Source organism: Pongo pygmaeus, chromosome 9 (genome assembly GCF_028885625.2).
Source record: "Pongo pygmaeus isolate AG05252 chromosome 9, NHGRI_mPonPyg2-v2.0_pri, whole genome shotgun sequence".
Classification (NCBI taxonomy): Eukaryota; Metazoa; Chordata; class Mammalia; order Primates; family Hominidae; genus Pongo; species Pongo pygmaeus.
The window spans coordinates 57,794,823-57,817,725 of record NC_072382.2 but is presented as its reverse complement, the minus strand read 5'-3'; the positions used below and the strand labels follow the sequence as shown (position 1 = coordinate 57,817,725).

The 22,903-nt window shown below is 41.6% G+C and overlaps 2 protein-coding genes across 14 annotated transcripts in view; one reads left to right on the top strand and one right to left on the bottom strand.

Annotated features, from left to right (window-relative positions):
* Positions 1–10,183, bottom strand: part of HPS5 (HPS5 biogenesis of lysosomal organelles complex 2 subunit 2) — a 44,021-nt gene extending 33,838 nt beyond the window's left edge. For 2 of the 7 annotated variants that reach the window (XM_063671091.1, XM_054437795.2), the window contains exons 1-2: positions 9,625–9,989; positions 5,363–5,519 (exon numbers count right to left, since the gene is read on the bottom strand). In XM_063671091.1, the coding sequence (XP_063527161.1) occupies positions 5,363–5,470 (108 nt within the window). In that variant the 5' untranslated portion in view covers positions 5,471–5,519; positions 9,625–9,989. Of the gene's footprint in view, positions 1–2,013; positions 2,112–5,362; positions 5,520–9,624 lie in introns of those variants that run through there. The other 5 variants (XM_054437796.2, XM_063671092.1, XM_063671093.1 and 2 more) reach the window with 5 other exon arrangements.
* Positions 9,938–22,903, top strand: part of GTF2H1 (general transcription factor IIH subunit 1) — a 47,612-nt gene continuing 34,646 nt past the window's right edge. The window contains exons 1-4 of one of the 7 annotated variants that reach the window (XM_063671100.1): positions 9,938–10,420; positions 11,901–11,964; positions 13,620–13,826; positions 20,776–20,944. In XM_063671100.1, coding sequence (XP_063527170.1) covers positions 20,791–20,944 — 154 coding nt within the window. In that variant the 5' untranslated portion in view covers positions 9,938–10,420; positions 11,901–11,964; positions 13,620–13,826; positions 20,776–20,790. The remainder of the gene's footprint in view (positions 10,421–11,900; positions 11,965–13,619; positions 13,827–20,775; positions 20,945–22,903) is intronic. The other 6 variants (XM_063671098.1, XM_063671099.1, XM_054437802.2 and 3 more) reach the window with 6 other exon arrangements.

The following is a 22,903-nucleotide window of genomic DNA, read 5'->3' as shown; positions in this document are numbered from 1 at the left end:
TTTAAATCATTTCTAATCTGTACAAACACCACAAAACATCCACAAGTCTTAGGGTAGGTGAGACTCCATCAGAGAATGCAGTGGTCATGCCGTGCCCAATACCCCGTGGCAAAAGTTATTAGTTGATTGACTAAGAGACATTCCCAATCTTCTTCAATTTTGTTGCTTTTCACCATAGAAGTTGGAAAACCTAAATATTCACCTTCCCAGTTCCCTAGTTGCCAAGGGTTGTCATGTAACTTAATTCTAGCTAATAAGACCAAGGCTGCTGAGGGCTTCTCAGGAAGGGAAGCTTTACCTTTCCAGATGAAAGGCAGAGCCTGCAGAAAGCCTTTGCCCTTTGCCCCCGCTTTCTTGAGATGTTAATGATAACAGTAAGACTGGAGACGGGACACATATTGCAAAAGCAGCTAAAAGCTAACATATGTGCAATGGTAGAACAGGAAAAATGAGAGCTAGTTATATCATTGGGCCACTACACTAAACCCAGAACACTAACCTCCTATGAGATTATAAGCATCTTTACCACTTAAGCTCCTATTAATATGTTACACCATACTGTAATTTGCAGCTGAAAAAATGTCTAACTGATATCAAGCCTCAAAATTGTTACTCATATTACTTTGTCTATCACTTCCTATTTTCCCTTTCCTCAGATGCTAGTATTTCCTTTAGGGCAGTAGCAACAGTACAAAAATGAAATTATTTTGGTACTGGTTATGAAACTTTGTTTTTTACCACATCATTCCTGAGTTTAATCAAAATAACTCAGAGACTGAAGGAAGTACATAGTTCTTTGAATTCCAAGGACAATCAAAACACATAGTTGAGGAAAAAAAAAAAAAGCTCAGGGCAGTCTGAGCTATGTGAAGTATGCAGGCCCAGACAGAAATGAATATGAGATATCAGTCATGCACCCACTCTCTGCACCCATGCCTGGGGGCTATTGTTTAAAGTAATTTTGTCACTGACTAGCTGTCTCACCTGTTACCTTCATGTCACTGAAATCTGTGATACAAAGAACAATGTATAGCCAATCAATAGTTTTTGTTATTTTAATATAAGTTTTTGGTAAACATCTCAGAATCTGCCTCTTCTTTTCCTTTAAAAATCCACTTGGGCTGGACAACGTGGCTCACGCCTATAATCCCAACACTTTGGGAGGCCAGGATGTTGAGACCAGCCTGGGCAACAGAATAAGACTCCAGCCCTAATTTAAACATTTTTATTTTTAAGAAATCCAGGCCAGGCGCAGTGGCTCATGTCTGTAATCCCAGCACTTTGGGAGGCCAAGGTAGGCGGATCACGAGGTTAGGAGATCGAGACCATCCTGGCCAATAAGGTGAAACCCCGTCTCTACTAAAAATACAAAAATTAGCTGGGTGTGGCAGTGCGTGCCTGTAATCCCAGCTACTTGGGAGGCTGAGGCAGTAGAATCACTTGAACCCGGGAGGCAGAGGTTGCAGTGAGCCAAGATTGCACCACTGAACCCAGCCTGGAGACAGAGCTAGACTCTGTCTCAAAAAAAAAAAAAAAAGGCTGGGTGCAGTGGCTCATGCCTGTAATTCCAGCACTTTGGGAGGCCAAGGCAGAAGGACTGCCTGAGCCCAGGAGTTTGAGACCAGCCATATCAACATAATGAAACCCTATCTCTAAAAAATACATAAAAATTAGGCAGGCCATGTGGTGTAGTACATGCCTGTAGTCCCAGCTACTTGAGAGGCTGAGGCAAGAAGACTGCCTGACGCCAGTTCAAGGCTACAGTGCATTGCAGTGTGCTATGACTCAGCTATGATGCCTGTGAATAGCCACTGCACTCCAGCTTGGGCAACATAGTAAGACCGCAACCCCCCTCCCCCGACCACCCATCTCAAAAAATAATCCACCCAGCACTTTGGGAGGCCAAGGCGGGCGGATTACTTGAGGCCAGGTGTTCAAGACCAGCCTGGCCAACATGGCAAAACCCCGTCTCCACTAAAAATTCAAAAATTAGCCAGGCATGGTGGTACACACCTGTAATCCTAGCCTTTCTGGTGGCTGAGGCATGAGAATCACTTGAACCCGGGAGGCAGAGTTTGCAGAGAGCTGAGATGGTGCCACTGTACTCCATCCTGGGCAAAAGAGCAAGACTACATCTCAAAAAAATAAATAAATAAATAAATATATAATCCACTTGTAACTGCTGCTAATCAAAGTGTATATTTAAAGCAACTGTTATCTATGTTCCCAGGTTGTAATCCTCAAGCTTGGCCCTAATAAACTATCTGCTTATACTATTTTTGCCTTTGTCTGTTTTGTTTTCTGGGCTTTTTTATTCCTTTTGAGATAGGGTCTTGCTGTGTCATCCAAGCTGGAATGCAGTGGAGCGATCACAGCTCACTGTAGCCTCAACCTCCCTGGCTCAAGCAATCCTCCCAACTCAGCCTTCTGAGTAGCTGGGACCACAGATGCCCACCACCATGTCCAGCTGATTTTTGTATTTTTTGTAAAGATGGAGGTTTTGCCATGTTTCCCAAGCTGGTCTCAAACTCCTGAGCTCAACCAATCCTCCCACTTCCGCCTCCTAAATTGCTGGGATTACAGGCATGAGCCACCAAGCCAGGGCACTTGCCTCAGCTTCTTCCTCTTAGGTCGACATTCTGCCCAGAGCTAACTAACTTTTGCTTTTCTCCCTAAAACGAGGGTTACACCAGACTCCCTGTTTTAGAATGACCTTAGTATAACTACGATGATTCATGTTATTCAAAATGTAAAGGGGTTATTGGGGCTCAGCAACCAATACCCCAAAATAGGGAGCTTTGACATGCTGACAGTTCTTAGAAGCTGCCTCAAAATCAAAGTCCCTTTAAACTTGTCTCGTTTCCACCTCTCCACCAAGCACAGAGTGGGACTCTCTCCAGAGGCATTTCCTTATCTAACCAAGAAAGCTTCTTTCCAAAGGGGGCCAGGCTCAATGGCTCATGCCTGTAATCCCAGCACTTTGGGAAGAGGCAAGAGGATTATCTGAGGCCAGGAGTTTGGGACGAGCCTGGCCAACATTGTGAAACTCTGTCTCTACTAAAAATACAAAAATTAGCTGGGCGTGGTGGCAGGTGCCTGTAATCCCAGCTACTCTGGAGGCTGAAGCACAAGACTCACTTGAACCCAGGAAGTGGAGGTTGCAGTGAGCCAAGATCGTGCCACTGCACTCCAGCCTAGGCAAGGGAGTGAAACTCTATCTCAAAAAAAAAAAAAAAGAAAGAAAGAAAAAAAAAGAAAGCTTCCTTCCAAAAGAAATGCAATTGTCCTAAACCCTTTCCCTAAGGATCTCATCAAATAACCAGGAAAAATCAACCACTAGAGAAGAGACTGGGAGTCATCATCATGCCCAGATAGACTTTTCATTTATTCTTCTGAAGGTAGCTCCAAGAGTTTATCTGGGGGATTTTACCTGCATAAGTCAGATTGTTCCTATGCAGCTCCATCCCTCACCTTCCCATGTCTGCCTCCCACTTGCTAGGTCTATTCATTCTCCATAATGATTTATTGCCACTGAAAACAATCATCTACATTCTCCATATCCCCACTTCCCTATGAAAGAGGGTACACAGAGCCAGGCATGGTAGCTCCCTCCTGTTATCCCAGTGCTTTAGGGAGGCCAAAGGCCAAGGCACATGATTGCTTGAGGCCAGGAGTTCAATGCTATCATGAGCTATGGTCTCACCACTGTACTCCAGCCTGGGCAACATAGCAAGACCCCATCTCTACAAAAACTTTTTAAAAATTAGCCTGGCATGGTATCGAGTATGTTTAGTCCCAGCTACTCAGGAGGATGAGGCAGGAGAATTACTTGAACCCAGGAGTTTGAGGTTACAGTGAGCTAGGATCTCCCCACTGCACTCAGGCCTGACCAACAGAGACAACCTGTTTCAAAAGAAGAAAAAAAAAGAAAGAAAAGAAAAGATTTCATATGCCTTTTCTCCTATTAATCTTATTTTTATTAGTTGATTTTCAGCCAACCTTCAGAAGATGAAGAGACAGTTTTCTCTTGGTCTTTGTGAGATATACTCATTTATACCATTTTATTTTCAATCAAATACATTACTTTCCGAGAGAAGACAACAAGAACACTAACGGGGAAAAATGAAGCAAGTCAGTATCATGGTTTCCAGGGATGGTAAATTAGAATTCAAAAGATAGCTCAAAAAATAAATCAAGAAAGAGCTATGAAAATTGTACTTCTATGTAAAGTGTCAACCTAAAAGGAAGAAGTTGAGGCCAAATTAACATTGAATTTATTTGGGCCAAGGTTGAGGATGCAGCCTAGGACACACTTCCAAGTTGCCTTGGGGAATGCTCTGGAAAACAAGAAACTCAAGTTTTCAGAAGAGGCTGTTTGTCAGGAATTCTCATTGGCTTACAGCAATAACATTGACTGGTGATTGGCTATACACTTTTGAACTATGAAGTGTACTGCATTTTATCACTACTTGGTGTCAGTTAGTCTAGTGCCCACATAGCAAGTAGCCTCAAGAGGTAATTAATTAGCTCAAACAAAAGTGATAAGACCTGTAATCCCAGCACTTTGGGAGGCCGAGGTGGGCGGATCACGAGGTCAGGAGATCGAGACCATCCTGGCTAACATGGTGAAACCCCGTCTCTACTAAAAATACAAAATATTAGCTGGGCATGGCGGCGGGCGCCTGTGGTCCCAGCTACTTGGGAGGCTGAGGCAGGAAAATGGTGTGAACCCGGGAGGTGGAGCTTGCAGTGAGCCGAGATCACACCACTGTACTCTAGCCTGGGCAACAGAGCAAGACTCCGTCTCAAAAAAAAAGAGTGATAAGAGACTGCTGTTTCATTCCAATGCTTCTCTGGGCCTGATAAATTTTTTTTTTTTTTTTTAGAGACAGAGTCTTACTCTGTTGCCCAGGCTACAGTGCAGTGGCATGACCTCGACTCACTGCAACCTCCACCTCCCGGGTTCAAGTGATTCTTGTGCCTCAGCCTCCTGAGTACCTGGGATTACAGGCGCATGCCACTTTGCCCGGCTAATTTTTATATTTTTAGTAGAGACAGAGTTTCGCCATGTTGGCCAGGCTGGTCTTGAATTCCTTGCCTCAAGTGATCCATCCACCTCAGCCTCCCAAAGTGCTGGAATTACAGGTGTGAGCCACCACGCCCAGCCTGGGCCTGATAATTTAAAGGGGCTCACATTCCTCAGATAAGAAGTTCATTTTCCTCTTTTTTTCCCCCACAAAAGTATGACTAGGACAGGTAAGAACACCCAAGATTCCACAAAATGTTAAGGAACTGGAGGGTAGGGGCACAGTAACAAGAGAGCACATGAAAATGAAACTGATACAAGGATCAAGAAATTCACCTTTAGACGACTGGAGTCCAGCCGCAGGGCTGAGAGTAATGGATCCAGAGATTCAAACTCTGCAAGAACATGGCTGTAGGACTCTGGTATCACTGGCACAAAAGTCATTTAGCCAGAAAGCTGAAACTTGTTGAATGATAGATACAGTATTCCTCACCTGAATAAAATCCACAAAAATATAATTTAAGAAGCCCACCATTCATTTAACATGCATTTAACAAATATGTGGGGAACAGAGGGAAACATGAGAAAGTCCCCACTATACAGGGACTTAGAAAGAAAACATATACAGGTAACACTGTATGCCACAGTGTGTTTACATTGTGTCATTCCCTGACTCTAAAACTACCAGAGTAGCAGGTACAGATTCTCAGGGCCCTCCATAATCCTATCCCCCTGTATTATCTAACAGTATGAGTAAACAGAATAGGCAGAGTAGGATTTAGGAAAATTGGCCTATCTCCCCTGAGGCAAAACAGCAACCTTGCTGCTGCATTTCTATGAGTACTAAATCTTCTGTCTTTAGGAGTCACTCATTAAAACGCAATCTTCTGTAAAGGCCTCAACTTATTAACTGTTATCAGCAAACCCTACAGTTATCAGCTAACAATTTAACAGTGCTTTATAGGAATAGGCCACTAGACTTCTCTCTTCAACCAAGCAGGGGCTTAGTAAGTATGGTGAATGAATGAACAGATCTACTAAGTAAGAAGGTACAGGGAGTTACAGCACAAAGAAAAATAAGCGCTTCAACAAAAATGACTAGATAGGACAGAATATGGATAAGAATACAAGGTAACAAATGCCAAATAACCAGTGAGGACTTTGTAAAGTAACACGAAAGTTTTTATGTGTTCACCTACTCTCAAATGCACTTTTTTGTCAACTTGCACCAATCTCCAGAAAAAAAGAAAAGAAAATTCTACTCATTAATTATAACTTTTCCCAATCACTTGTTACCTGCCAAATTTAGAAAGCAAATTAATACAACAGAAAAAGTCATGAACTGTTTATATATTCTTGTTGTTTGTTCATGCTTTATGTTTTTGACTTTTTTTCCAGAAACATATATATTCAATCACTCATTTATTCAACAAATTTGTACTGAGCACCCACCTATGTGCCAGACATTATTCTAGGTCCTGGAGATGATAAAGTTCTAACCCTCATACAGCATACTTTCTAGTGGCAAAACGAAGACTATAATATTTTTTATTGCACACACATAACACAATCTTATTTTCTGCTAGTAGCACTGTTCCTTATATACCTTGACCTCTGCAAGGAGAATGTTCAGGAAAAAAAAAAGAAAAAACCCAAAAAGAAACTTTCACATGCCTGTACTCAAAATATTTGAAAATTATTGATCTAAGAAAATCTTCCCTCATTGTTTTCACTCATTCATTTCATTGAGTACCTAGTAAAGTACCAGGCACAGTGGTAAAAATAAGACAAGTAAAATAATTCCAGAAGTCAGTCAGTTTATAATACGGAGGAAAAGACAAATAACACACACACACACACACACACACACACACACACACACACGTCTTATAAGGGAAACATAAGCAGACTGCTTTGTTAGAACTTTACAGGACAGAGGGATCACATTGAATGAAAGGGAACCAAAGAAAACTCTCTAAGGAAAGTAGTACTGATGCTGACTAGGCTTTTATCTCAAGGAAAAGGGAAAGGATAGCAGGTAGGGTAGCAATAAGCAAATATATAGAGAAGAAAAAAATGCAGAGTATACTAGAAGAATACAAATTTAGTCTTTGGTTGAAAGACGTGTTTTGTGATTGAATATATATATGTATACATGTTGTTGAATATATACAAACAACGGAATAATGAAAGATAAAGCTGGAATCTTAATTTGGGCCCAAGTTACAAAACACTTTGAATTTCAAACCAAAGAACCTGAACTTAACTTGGCAGGCAACAGAAAGGAATTGAAGAATTTGGTGTGGGGAGGTCACACAATTTCTGTAAAGTGCTGTGGGTGGTTAGATGCTAGAAAACAAAGACTTGAGAAAACGGGTGGGTGGTATGAAAATGAGGATAAAACATTTCAATTACTCAAGAAGTCTGGTGGAAAAGGAGAAAACCTCTCTTGACTTTATTATTGGGGAGACTCTTCAACAGATTTGTAGGTAGTAACTAAAAGTAGAGTCCAGAACGAAAGGGACTGAAGATTCAAGAAAAAGATAAAACCATGGTACAGGATCCAAGAGATGGAAAGGAATGATAATATCATAGTGTCTCTTCTACTTGTGATCTTGAAACAAAGAAACTCCGAAGTAGATAGGTCATTTTGCCTTAATCTCAGTAAAAAGAGAATGTCCTGGAAGTTATAATATAATGCGGGGGTGGGCAGGGGGACACACCTAGTAAGTTCTACTGAAAAGAAAAAAAGAATTTAACAGAAATGAGAATGGAAAATAAAAACAGCATAAGCAATGCCAATTCTCAGAGAAGCTGCTGAATGACAGTGTTAAACCAACTTCAACTTTATACTTTATGTTTACTCTCCCTGAAATGACTGCTTCCCTTCCAGATCTTCTTATCCAACCATACCCAGCTTTCAAGATCGCACATGAGCCCTACTTCCTAGAATTCTCAAGATGGAAAAAGATTCATAGGTAATTCAGTGAACATGTCCACCTAATTCAGAAATTAGTTTTGCCCTAGATCCCTGAATATTTTCAGCCATGGAAAGAAAGCACTCACTCTCATGAAGCTGCCAATTCCAGTCCTCCACAAGGCTCACTATTATAAGGTTCTTTTTAATACTGTGCTGAAGCCTGATCACTTAGAGCTCTACCATTATTCCTAATTGTATGTAGCTTCTACAGCTGAAGGGAACAAGCTGTCTCTTTCCAAAACAATCCTTCTGTATTTGAAAAGCATTATCAGGTCTTCTAAAAATTTAACATTCTCAGTTCCTTCATCACTCCTGACATGACATTTTCCAACCCTCTGTTCCAGTCAACCTTCTACAGAGACACTTTAGTTTGCCTAAAAATGAGGTGCCTAGAACTGAGCATAATACTCCTTAAGTAGTTAGATGAGCCCAGAATAGAGTAGACACACTAACTTCCTGGATCTAGACACTAAGTTTCTATATTACAACCTAAAAATAGTATTAGTTGTGTTTAAGTGGCCATGTTACACGTTGATTCAACAGAGCAAGTGGTCAACTAAAACCCAAAGAAATTGTTTACATAAATAAAATCTTCTTAGCCAGTAGCTACATACAGCAGAACTGAGCTCAAATTGAAAGCTGCTATTAATCAAATGCAACAATGGATATAAAAAGTACCTAGAAATGTACAAACAGTATAAACAGGAACAGCAGAATGCTGGTAATTGTTCAAGTTGCATTAAGTGTACATGAGGGTTCAATTTATTATCCTACTTTTGTCTGCGTTTGAAATTTTCCACAATAAAATTTTAAAAATATATACTTAATATTGTACAAGCCTTCAATGGCTCTATTTCTTGAAAATCTGGTATCTCCTCCCTACTTCTTTTTCCAGCCTCATTTCCCATCTTAACCTCTCTATTCTTCAACTACATTGGACTCGACTCTTTTTTTCTTTTTCATTCCATAAACTTGCTGTGCCTCCATGGTTTAATATATGATGTTTATGGAATCTTCCCCCATTTACCAAAACCCTACCTTTCTGCAAAGCTGAGTTTAAATGTTACTTCTGTGAAGTCACTCTACCAAAAACTAAGAACATAGAAGTTGGCGACAAATGCTTAACCAAAGTAAACGAAACAACTTTTGGGAGACTGGCTTGCCCAAGGATCACAGAGTTCATAAACGGTAGAGCTGAGATTAGAATACACGTCTCCTGAATCCAAATCTCATCTTTCCATTATCGTAAAATAGTTCAGTGTTTGTTGCTCACACATCAAATGCAAATATGTTCTCTTTTGCCCCAGTAGGTGCGTGGAAGAAGAGTAGAAAGAAGAAAGATAGCAAAAAGTAAGAAAGATAGCAAAAATTGAAGAAATGAGAAGGGGAAGTTGCAGACTGCCTCATTTTCACAATGGGATCTTTCTAACCAAGAAGAAATGATCAGAAAACAACTCTCTGCCTCAGACAAATGGCGACTGACTCATTCATACATTCATTCATTCAATATTCTGAGTCCCTACTATGTTCCAGGACCTGAACACGCCGCTAGAGACACAGGGATGAACAAAACACAATCCCTGCCCACAAAATGCTCCTTGCCTAGTGGAACTACTACCTTTTTAACAGCAGTAATTTTAATATCTTGAGATCTCTTGAGAGGAGACCCAGTAACCAATTTTCAAAGCCAGGCTCACAGACCAGCAGCCCGGAGGTCCCAGCCCAGCTCCACCACATCCAGGCCAGCACCTCGCAGCTCTCAGTGGATCGGATCTTGTCTCCCGGCTTAGCGCCGGGGAACTCACCGCGCGCTAAAGAGCGGAACGTGAACTTCAGTCTCCCCTCGCGTTCCTCCCCTTCCTTGCTGACGTCATCCAGGAGAGCCGCGGACTGGAGACAACGCTACTAACGGCACTTCCTGATCACGTGACGAGTCACGCCCCTCCTTGCGCGTGGTCCCTCCCCCTCAGGCCGCGGTCGCGATTACGCTCTCTACGGCCTGCAGCCGGAGGACCGTTGCGGGCTGGAGACAGGGCGCCGACTGGAACCGGAGGAGCTCTAGGCCAAATGGTTGGGTCAGCCAGGATCCCAGGACCCTTCGCCGCTCGAGACCGGAGAGAGGAAACGAAACAGGCGGGAACCCGTGGGGGAGGGAGGGAACTAGCGGAAGGTGTCATGGCGGCCGCGCTCTTGAGTCACGTGTCTAGGGCCCGCCTTGCTACTTCCGGTCACGTGCCCTCAGACTCCTCGCAGTCCGCGATGGAGGCGAGACCCCCCAGTAACAGAGGTGGTGGCTACTGCTGCGGCCACTGGGTTTCGGTCTCTTCCCAGCAGCGGCTCTAAGAAGCGCAGCGGAACTCGACCGGATCCAACCCAGTTAGTTACTTCCTGTCTAGAGTTGTAGCTTCCACCTGGTAAGTTTAGACCGAAGAATGCAGGCGGGTGGGTGGGCGGGTGAGGAGCTGACAGGCCTGGGGGCCGCAGGACGGCGTGGACTCTACCCCTTTTCCCAGCGTCGCTGTCGCCGTCCTCCCAACGCCCAAGCCTAGCGTCTTGTTTGCCCTTATCCCGAGGCGAGGAAGAGGCGACCCCTAATCTACTTGTCTAAAGGAAGCCTGCTCTTCGATTGAGAGCAGGTTTACCCAAAGCCAGGATCAGATTTGGCTTATGAGAATGAAGTGGAGGCCTCTCCCAGACAGAGAAGCCCTTCCGGTCAGGAAATGTGCTGTTGAGTCTGGGATTCTGTAAGAGAAAAGCTGTCACCTTGGTGTCTGCACACCTTTTGCTTCCACCTGTCAATCTACCTCTCTTAAAAACCTTCTTAACACGTGCCAGTCCACACACTCCTAGTTTTGGTCATTTGATTGTCGTGTAATGATGAAAAATAGACCATGAGTACCTGGATATATGTAATTATTTTGTAAATCCCCCAGTGTTCTCAAAGGCCACATTAAATAAGGAGGTGACTTTTCTTATTTTTTTTTAAGAGACAGTCTTGCTCTGTCGTCCTGACTGGAATGCAGTGGCGTGATAATAGTTCACTGTAACCTCGAATTCCTGGGGTCAAGCGATTTTCCTGCCTAGACCTCCCAAAGCGCCAGAATTATGCCACAGTGCTTGGCCCCAAATGACCCCTAAACTCCAATTTTAGCATCAGTAAAATGGGGATGGGGAAAGAAGATATGAAAAATACACATTTTGTCCATTTGAAGACCCAGTCTTAAAAACAAAAAAAAAACAGTGATTTGAATGAAATATGCTTTGCAGTGAGTATTGACTCCATACAAACCAATATCCAGAGTTGTGATTTTCAAACATTTTAAAGGAGTGGAACAATTTCTTCCCATGAATTTTTATCTGGAACCCAATATATGAAGCAGCATGCTCTGGTGGAACTATATTTAAGAGGGCCAGGCCCCACCACCCCACTTAACGTCTATCCTAGAGGCTGCTCCTTGGAACACAGTTTGAAAACCGCTGAACCTGGACTTAGGTAATTAAGCCAAAGTTGCCAACCTTAAGATTTTTTAAAAGACAAAACCAGAGCAGTTGAGATGGAGAAGTCACAACCGCAGGGAAGGTAACCTCTAGTAGCAGGCCTTGGGCTTACAGAAGGACTAGACTCTGGAGAGAACTTTGTACCTGTTAGCAGGCTTAAGTTCCTCATTCAGAAAGGAGAAAAAAGAGATGGTCTGCTATCCTTACTCAGCCGACATTTTTTTTTTTTTTGAGACGGAATTTTGCTCTTGTTGCCCAGGCTGGAGCGCAATGGCGCGATCTCTGCTCACTGCAACCTCCATCTACCGGGTTCAAGGGCTTCTCCTGCCTCAGCCTCCCCAGCGGCTGGGACCACAGGGGCACGCCACCATGCCTGGCTAATTTTTGTATTTTTAGTAGAGACGGGGTTTCACCATGTTGACCAGGCCATTCAGCCGACTTGTAGCAGTGCGACAGATTGGTAAGTTTGAGTCTCTCTTAGGTGATATTACATACACATTGCAGTACAAATGTGAAAAAAAATCAAAGCAAATTCAGAGAGGGCTTTTGAAAAATACTAGGCAAATTGGTGCAGTGTGGGAGAAGAATCAGTTAAAAGTAGTGAAGCCGGCGACCAGCACCAGTTCTGGGTTGTGAATGCTTCTGTGTGTACTGCCCTCAAGGCTTGTAACTTCTCCCTGCTGGTACCATGTGTCCTGCCCTCTGATAACCTGCTTCTCTGTGCTATTTTATTCCCTACCATCAGAATGTTGTCTGGCATACCTTGAGCTTTCCTAGCATTTTGGCCACCATTTATCTCTGCCTTATGGATACTGCTGATAGAGATATCTTTGTGCCCTTCCTTCTTTCTCTTTCCTGCCTTCAGTGTGGCAGTATCAGCCATTGACCTAGTAGTTCCTCTTTTCACCACTTTGATTACCAACTGATTACTCTTCTCTCAATTTTGGTAATATACTCTTGTCAGCATGCAGTATTTATTAGTGGATATGAGCATATTTTCCTCTGTCATGCATCTCTGTCGCATTTTCCTCCTGCCTCTTCCCTGCACTGCTGTAAAATGTACAAGTGCTCAGTCCTAAAATTGCCACATCAGTTATTCTCCTTAATAACTTCCTTGTCTGTGAAATTATCCTTAAAACAGTACATTTTGGTCACTCTTTACATACTTATAAAGTTATTCCCTATAATGCTGAATTGTTCAAACACTTTTGGATTGCTTGATGGCAAGCAGCATTCCAAATCTCCATTTTTGTATGCTGGCAGATATAACAGTGCTCTCTAGTAATCCTTCTTTCAGAAGATTTCTCTTTCACTTGTTGCCCCCTATCTCCTCTCCTCCATTTATCTCTTGCACATTGGAAAAGGGGATGTAGGTAATGGAAATGCAGAGGTGCAGTAATGTAAAGATTTGTGTTCAACCAGTTCAAATTCTTCCTTATCACTGTTGCCTTTTAAGGGCAAGATCCAGTTACTAGAATCTGTATGAGAGATGGTACATTGATCTGTGAATTGAAAACTATAGTGGTTCCTGGAGTTTAGGCAAAGATGTATATGCAAAGATTCCTTATTATGTCTTAGCAAGAGATTGTATTCTTTTAACAGCAAAATCTTAAATGATGTCATTGATATTTCTTGGACTCTTCCTATAGGCCAAACACTATATTACTGGGTGCTATATTACAGAGAACCTGACATATATGGCCTCTGCCCTCCCTTATGAAGCTTGCAATCTGTCAGGAGACGTGTACATTAAAAGAATTACATTAAAAGTTATGTTGTTGTAAGTGCCATGAAGAAAATAATAGGAGACTTTAGCTGGTAACTTTGAAGCTTAACATAGACTGAAAAAAAAAAATGAGTGAAAGCCAGTTGATGGGAAAGGAAGAGAATGTACAAAGGCTCAGAGCAAGGTATATGAATTTAGATTCGGACAAATACATTTTTAACTGCAAATAAGTTAATGCCTTTACTAAAGATCTTGCTATTTAAAGAAGTCTTATAACAGACCATTTCATAAAGTAAATAGTCTTTTAGTAAAGCGAGATCTTCATTGACCTGATCTGTTTAAATGTAGCCTACACCAATAACTTTCATAAATTTCTGTGGCTCTTATAGAGTTCTCCTGGGAAGAAGTGTTTGCCACTCAAGGAATACACTCAAGAAAAACCTGGAAATCACAGAAGGCATTGTAAGATAGCTACAGTGGTTCTGTTAAACCTCCTGAAATTGGTCCTTGAACAATTAAGAGGTGCTACAGATGACCAGGAAAATTTACCAAGCAAATTAGCTGTGAGACAATTGACCAGTTGTGCCCAATGTTCGGTAATTTATCTCAGATTTATTTTTTAAATTTCCCCATAAATGAATTTTGATAAAATAGTTTTATATGTTATATATAAGAGGTTATGGCTGGGCGCGGTGGCTCACGCCTGTAATCCCAGCACTTTGGGAGGCTGAGGCAGGCAGATCACCTGAGGTCAGGAGTTTGAGACCAGCCTGGCCAACATGGCGAAACCCCATCTCTACCAAATATAGAAAAATTAGCGAGGCATGGTGGTACGTGCCTGTAATCCCACCTATTTGGGAGGCTGAGGCAAGGGAATCGCTTGAATCCGGGAGGCGGAGGTTGCAGTAAGCCGAAATGAGGCCACTGCACTCCAGCCTGGGTGACAGAACAAGACTCCTCAAAAAAAAAAAGATTATGTTTTTCCCAGTTGATGTAGTCAGTTCTGTCTCATGTATTCTCCACTTTGCAGTTTCTCTGTCTTCATGCATTTTTTTACCTTCTCAACTCATAAAGGTTTTTGTATTATTTTACAATGCTAACACTTTATTTGTGCCTGTAAGCCCAGTTAATTGGAGACTTGCTCTATCAGCTGTCCTTGCTCACTGCTTCTCTTCCAACTACTGACATACTTAAAATTATCCTACTTAAGTAGGATAATGAAGTATCAACATACTTAAAATTATTTGCCAACTTCCCCCTCAAATCCTCCCCTCTCATCTTTCTTAGATTTTAATTCATTTTTCTTAAAACATGTTTCCCAATTTGTATGGTTTGCAGTCCAGTTTCATATTCTACAGAGTGGGCTTTTTAAAATATGTTCTCTAACTCCCGACCTCAAGTGATCCACCTGCCTCAAAACCCCATCTCTACTAAAAAAAAAAATAGAAAAATTAGCTGGGCGTGGTGGCAAACGCCTATAATCCCAGCTACTCGGGAGGTTCTGGCAGAAGAATTGCATAGTTATATGTTTTTATAAAGAATACTAGAAAATTAATGTTAAACTATTGAAAATAGAAAATACTGTTTTCAAATTCTCACACTAGCACCCCTAACACTTTCCTGGGTTACCTTTGTAAACATTTGGTTTGATAGAGAAGAAACTCTTGGGAAGACTTTTTTTTTTTTAATAACTGCGTTAGTATAAAATACATAATTATTATAGATGAGAAAAGAGAACATTTAAATCATCTGTATTTTTATCACCCATAGATAATCATTATTAAATTTGGTATCTATCCCTTCAGTCGCATATATTTTCAGAGTAACATAGGGGAATTTCAGAGACAGACTGACCCAGATTCAAACGCAGTTCTGCTACTTCCCTGATGCTTTAAGAAAGCATCTTGATTTCTCAGACCCAGTTTCCTTATCTACAAAATGTAACTAATAATAGAACCTACCTCATGGGATTATTAACTGGGGACTGAGATAATGCCTATAAGAAACTTAGTCCAGCACCTGACACATTATTAAGCATTCAGCAAATTCTAGATGATGGAGAATATTATTTTGAGACAGTGTCTCACTCTGTCACCCAGACTGGAGTGCAGTGGTGTCATCACAGCTCCATCTCCCTGGGCTCAGTTAATCCTCTCATTTCAGCCTCCCGAGTTGCTGGGACTACAGATGTGTACCACCAGGGCCAGCTAATTTTTATAGTTTTTGTAGGGACAGGGTTTTGCTATGTTGCACGGGCTGGTCGCAAACTCCTGGTCTCAGGCAATCTGTCCGCCTTGGCTTCCCAAAGTGATGAGATTATAGACGTGAGCCACCCTGCCCAGCCTAAATTTTAGATTTTTTTAAATTTAAGAATGTGGGGCAGGCCGGGTGTAGTGGCTCACGCCTGTAATCCCAGCACTTTGGGAGACTGAGGCAGGGGATCACTAGGTCAGTTCGAGAGCAGCCTGATAACATGATGAAACCCCATCTCTACTAAACATACAAAAATTAGCCAGCTGTGGTGGCATGTGCCTCTAACCCCCTAGTTACTGAGGAGGCTGAGGCAGGAGAATCACTTGAACTGGGGAGGCGGAGGTTGCAGTAAGCCAAGATCGGGCCACTGCACTCCAGCCTGGGTGACAGAGTGAGACTCCGTCTCAAAAAAAAAAAAAAAAGAATATGGGGCCAGGCATGGTGGCTCACGCCTGTAATCCCAGCACTTTGGGAAGCCGAGGCAGGTGGATCACCTGAGGTCAGGAGTACAAGACCAGCCTGGGCAACATGGCAAAACCCCATCTCTACTAAAAAATATAAAAATTAGTTGGGCGTGGTGGCAGGAGCCTGTAATCCCAGCTACTTGGGGGGCTGAGGCAGGGAGAATTTCCTGGAACTGGGAGGAGGAGGTTGCAGTGAGCCAAGATCACGCCACTGCACTCCAGCCTGGGTGACAGAGCAAGACTCCATCTCAAAAAAAAAAAAAAAATTTTATGGAATCACGCCGGGCACAGTGGCTCACACCATAATCCCAGCACTTTGGGAGGCTGAGGCGGGCGGATCACTTGCGTCCAGGAGTTCGAGACCAGCCTGGCTAACACAACAAAACTCCATCTCTACTAAAAATACAAAAAAATTAGCCAGGCGTGGTGGCACATGCCTGTAGTCCCGGCTACTCTGGAGGCTGAGGCAGGAGAATCGCTTGAACCCGGGAGGCGGAGGTTGCAGTGAGCCGAGATCGTGCCACTGCACTCCAGCCTGGGTGACAGTGAGACTCCATCTCAAAAAAAAAAAAAAAAGAATATGGAATCAAACTACATGCCTTTTTTTTCTGTGTATCTTTTCATGTCATTAGTCTTAAAACAGTTTTTTAAACTTCAAGAAGGGAAAAGTCTCAAAAGTCTTAAGACAGCAAATAAGTCAGTTGAAAGGTGGTATCGTTTATTAAGAATTGTGATCCTTTATCATATTTGATATATGGATATCAAAATGGGATTGTAAGAAAACACAGAGAAATTCTCACTGGTGAGTAAAAATCACAAAATAATGGACTTGAATGTATTTTATGATTACATTTGTAAGGTGGGTACAGATAAGGTAAGCACAATTAAAAATGAGGAAAATTGATGTTAGGGTTGTGACATTATGGAATTTTTTAAATCCCTTTTAAATTAAAAGCAGTCATCTAATCGGGCTTTATTCCAGCATTTGCAAATGCCCACATAATGCAGACTATCTCCACCTGCATGACTCAGCAGTACCTCACATTCATCATGTCTGGAACTGAATTCCTTATCTTCATTTTCAAATCTGCTCTTCCTTCTCATTAATTTCTGAAAATGGTACCACTGTGCTCATGTCAGTAAGGCTCAGAAATGGGGTATGGGCAAGCAACCATGACGCTTCCTTCAGCACTTTAACAAGTGCTCATTGAACACTTGTTAAATGAACAAGTGTTCATTCTGCTGCTTCAGTGGTCCTCCTTGTCCCTTCCTCTCCAGTCTCTCCTGCTGCTCACAGATTAATTTCTAAAATACAAATCACTTCCCTATTCAAAAGTCTTCAGAAGTTTTCTGTTGTTTGCCACATAGGGTGGCCTTCTCCGCTATATGCCTCCATCTTTACCATCCAACCTTATATCCTACTGATCTCATGAACCTTATGCTATATCCTAAGCAGATTACTCATTCCTAGAGAGTTTCAATCCACTGCCCCAAACTATTCCCTTTGCCTCTGACACCTGTTTCCCTTTACTTTCTCTGTAGAAGTCCTCTCTTCAAGACCCAATTTATAACCAAACTATGTATTAAAAAGAATGAACTGATACATATGCAACAATGTGGTGGATTTCAAAAAACATGTTAAGCAAAAAACTAGAGACAAAAGGAGTACATACTGTATGATTCCTTTCATATGAAATCCTAGAACAGATAAAAACTAATCTGTGGTGATAGAAATCAGAGTAGTTGCTGGAGGTTGGGGAAAAGAGAGTGACCTGAAGGAAACATGAGGGAATGTTCAAGGGTGACTGAAATGTTCTGTGTCTCATTTTGGGTAACTGTAAATGGGTGTGTACTATTGTCAAAACGCGTCGAACAGAATGCCTAAGACCTATGCATTTGTTGGTTTGTTAATTATATCGTAGTTTTTTAAGATGGCTTTTAAAAAATTCTGTGGCAAACATTTCTCATGGCTTTCTGGGTGAAGAAACTGCCTCTGAGTCCTAACTTGGAACATTTTTGTGTCCCTTTTGGGACTTCATGTCGTGGGTAGCAACTGTCTGAGGCTGGTGGCCCCAGTAGTAAAAAGAATTTGCCAAGACAGTTGTAGGTAAAGAAAGGCAGATTTGTTAGAGAAAGTAGGAAAATATGTTGCAAGAAAGCAGCATGCAGATTAGCAAGAGGAGAGCTGACTGCAAGGAGACAAAAGCTTCCAGGGGATTTTATAGGATTGTGCTTTTGCTGAAGAGGGCTACATGAAGTACCCAAGGCTGCAGTGAGCTAACTTGCATTTTTCTATCCGCTGAGGATAGAATCTTCCTGTGGGGCACAGGAAGATTGTGAATTATTTGCACGGGAGGGCTGTGTGTCCTGGACCACGAAGAAAGGCTGACTTGTAGCTTATCTGCTTTTTCTTTTTGCTTTCCCCTGCTCCCACCAGCCTGACTCCTTTTCCCTAATTAGGACTCTACACACATTCTAATTAGTATACACTAACAAATAGCACACATATACACACTTGCTTGCTGCACTGGAAGATCTTTGAAAGCAGAAATCAACAGACATTCATCTTTGGATAGTCCCCAGGCTCCTTGGCTCAGTACAGATTTGTTGGATAAATGTATTCACACTGACCTATTTCCTTTCTATTCTCGGGATAGAATAGCCTGTAAAGACCTATAAAAGGGATATCTGACTACTCATACTTGAGATAATCAACTTCAGAGAAAGCAAGATTTCACTTTTTTCCCTGTATTTTTTATTTCTAACTCATTGTTTGAGTGAATAAGAAGTAATAATTGTTTTAATCCAGTGGTTTGTTTTGTTTTGTTTTGTTTTGAGGCAGGGTTTCACTTTCATCCCCAGGCTGGAGTACAATGTTGCGATCTCACCTCACTGCAACCTCTGCCTCCTGGGTTCAAGCGATTCTCCTGATTCTCCTTCTTCAGCATTCCAAGTAGCTGGGACTGCAGGAGCACATCCTTTTGCCCGGCTAATTTTTGTATTTTTTTGTGGGAATTGGTTTCACCATGTTGCCCAGACTGGTCTCGAGCTCCTGAGCTCAAGTGATCCACCTACCACAGCCTCCCAAAGTGCTGAGATTATAGACAGGAGCCACCGTGCCCAGCCGTATTTATTAATCTTAAGAGGTGATGGTTTGCTGGGTGCAGTGGCTCACACCTGTAATCCCAGCACTTTGGGAGGCCAAGGCGGGTGGATCACCTGAGGTCACGAGTTCGAGACCAGCCTGACCAACATGGAGAAACCCCGTCTCTACTAAAAATACAAAAATAGCTGGGCGTGGTGGCACATGCCCTGTAATCCCAGCTGCTCGGGAGGCTGAGGCAGGAGAATCGCTTGAACCCAGGAGGCGAAGGTTGTGGTGAGCTGAGATCACACCACTGCACTCCAGCCTGGGCAACAAAAGTGAAATTCCATCTCAAAAAAAAAAGAGGTGATGGTTTAAGTAGTTTTTTGGGGTTTTTTTTTTTTTAACTTTATAACAAGAATTTCTGATTTCTATTGTTTTTAATCCCTGCCATACTCCCCTTCCTAATACTTATTTTCCCATTATGTTCAAATAGAAGTTCTCAATTATTTTGGAGAACTAATGGCAGATCCAGTATTTCATTGTTCCCATTTTATTTGTTTAGAGACATGGTCTCACTCAGTCACCCAGGTTGGAGTACGGTGCGGTGATTATAGCTCACTGCTGCCTCAAACTCCTGGGCTCAAGCAATTCTCCCACCTTGGCCTCCCAAAGTAATTAGACCTATTTTTTGTACAGACGGGGTCTCACTTTGTTGACAAGGCTGGTCTCAAACTCTTGGGCTCAAGTGATACCTCCTGCCTTGGCCTCCCAAATTGCGGGGGTTACAGGTGTAAGCCACCTCACTTGGCTTGTTTTCATTCGTTTTAACCCTCAGAAAAATGTTTCAGTAAAGCTTCACTTATTTGCCCAGGGCAAACGTAATTGTTAAATTATATTTTGGCCATTCCTCTGGGGATGAAAACTAAAGTCATAACTTCACCAGAAATGGCATATATGTGGCATTGGTGCCACAACTTTCCCCATCCTGGCCCATGGCAGACAGCACCATCAGTCAGCAGTCTTTCTCACTGAGTCCAGACAGCCACACTCAAGCCTGGAGGATTTGGGTTGGGCATTTAAGATTCTCAGAGGCAGGGGATGGAGGTGGAGGGACCAGACTCTTTCTTAGGTAACTAGTTAGGCATTATACCAATGAATCATGGCCAAGATGTGGAGAGCAGTTGAAGACATTTGAATGTTAAAAGATAGGAAATTAGCATGTGAAGTGTTAAATATTTAGTTCTCTCAGTTTTATTTATACAGAAGAAACAGACCAGAAATCAGGAAACTTTGGTATGGTTTCAGCTCTGGGAATGGTTCTGGGAAGTCCCCACAAATCTTGCAGACTTTAGTTTCAATTGAAACAAATTTGAACTAAATAATAAATATGACTGTAATTCTACAGTTTTACAATTGTAAATATAGACTGTATGAAAGACTACATATTTTCAGATTGTGTGTGTATAAGGATATAACTGAGGAAAATAAATTGATAATACTCATTAGCATATGAGTGTTGTATAAATTTACACCTGTGGTATGAGCAAAATGAAATTTAACTGTAGAGGAATGATGCCGTGCAACTTTATCTTCAACTTTGAATGAGAAAAGAGACTTTCTTCCCCGTTAATTTCCTACAGTTTAGATTTTATATTTGAAAGGGACTCTAGAAGTCAACAAATTCAACCCTAATTGATGTGTGGAATAGTTTTTTTCTTCATCTTTTTTTTTCTCTCTTAGCACCTTCTAGCCACCATGGCAACCTCATCTGAAGAAGTTTTGCTGATTGTAAAGAAAGTGCGTCAAAAGAAGCAGGATGGAGCTCTATACCTCATGGCAGAAAGAATTGCTTGGGCACCTGAAGGCAAAGATAGATTTACAATCAGCCATATGTATGCAGATATTAAATGTAAGTCAGCTCTACTAAGTTCTGATGTATTTGTATGTCATAGTTGCTAGTAATTTTGTAAAAAGATTATATAAATAATCTTTATTTTATATCAAAAAATCAACCATGTAGAAATAATTACAAAATGGGGTCACTGAATATATACTGTTTTATAACCTGACCTTTTCACTTAATAAAACAGGTACAGGTTTACATATAATATGTAAATCTACGTGACGTATAGATCTCCACACACTTTAAGAGTTGCATAATACTCCACTAAATGAATACACAATCATGTATTTAACCAGCCCTCTGTGGTTGGACACTTAGGAAGTTTCCAGAATTTTTTTATTGCAGTGTTTGCACTAATATCATTTCAAGGTTGTGTGTGTAGGATACATTTCTGCAAAGAATTTCCTGTTTAATAGTTGATGTGTTTTTTTGTGTTATTGTTGATAGGGACAGAGTCTTGCTGTGTTGCCCAGGCTGGTCTCAAACTCCTGGCCTCAAGCAACACTCTTGCCTCATCCTCTCAAAGTTCTGGGATTATATTATAGGCATGCACCACCATGCTTGGCCAGGTTTATGCATTTAAAATGCTGATAGATGATGCCAGATATTCCTTCACTAAAATTGTACCAGTTAGGCAAGTTGTCTGATCTTTGCTTATGTGGCCATCTTCTTTTGAGAAGACTCAACCTTATAGTGAATGTAGATGGTGGAATTTTTTTTTATAAATTTCAGGCATGGGCTAGGCACAGTGGCTCACACCTGTAATCCAAGAAGTTTGAGAGGCCAAGGAGAGTGGATCACCTGAGATCAGAAGTTTGAGACCAGCCTGGTCAACATGGTGAAACCCCATTTCTACTAAAAATACAAAAATTAAGGGCCGGGCGCGGTGGCTCACGCCTGTAATCCCGGCACTTTGGGAGGCCGAGGTGGGCGGATCACGAGGTCAGGAGATCGAGACCATCCTGGCTAACACAATGAAACCCCATCTCTACTAAAAATACAAAAAAATTCTCTGGGCATGGTGGCGGGCGCCTGTAGTCCCAGCTCCTCGGGAGCCTGAGGCAGGAGAATGGTGTGAACCCAAGAGGTGGAGCTTGCAGTGAGCCAAGATCACGCCACTGCACTCCAGCTGGGTGCGAGACTCCTTCTCAAAAAAAGAAATAAATATATATTTCTGAGAGAATGCCCTGCAAATTTCTGTTAGTAGCTAACAGCCTTAGCTGCTAACATTTCTGTATCAACAGACTTATAAATTAGGAGTATTAACATCTGTCTCAAATGGGAAGCTAGCCCCATAGCTTTGTGTAATACACACGCACTTTGTGATAACCACAGTGTACAATAAACAGTATGCCCATCTCCAATTTCTCTGCAATTCTTCTCAGTTATTGGTGAAAGCAGTGCATACCCAAAACTAGATTTGCACCAGAACAGTTTCAAGTTGAATATTTGAAGGAATGCCCACATCTGAAAGAAGCAATTGAAATTGATTTAGTTCTTATCATAGCTGACAAAGTTACAGAAAATTTTAAAGAATGATACAGTGAAAACCTACGTAATATGCCCCACCTGGATATTACAGTTATTATTTTGCCATATTTGCTTTATTATATGTGTGTGCACTTTTATTGCTTGTAATACCATTATCACACTGAAAACATTTTAATAAAAAATAGCCATTGTTACATTTCCATTGGTTGTCTCAATAATGTTTATAGTTGTGGTTTTTGGTTTTTTTTGTTTTTTTTTTTATTTTTAAAAAAACGATATCCAGTCTAGGTTCTTGCAGTTGTCATTTCTTTAGTCCTTTTCAGGGTATATAGCCTTGTCAAATATCAAACATTCTGAATATTTCTGATTGTCTCCTCAAGGTTTTAATTTATTCCTGTATACCTGTATTTTTTTATAAGCTAAAAATCAGATCTAAAGGCTTGAATATATTCAGCTTAAACATTTTGTGCAAGA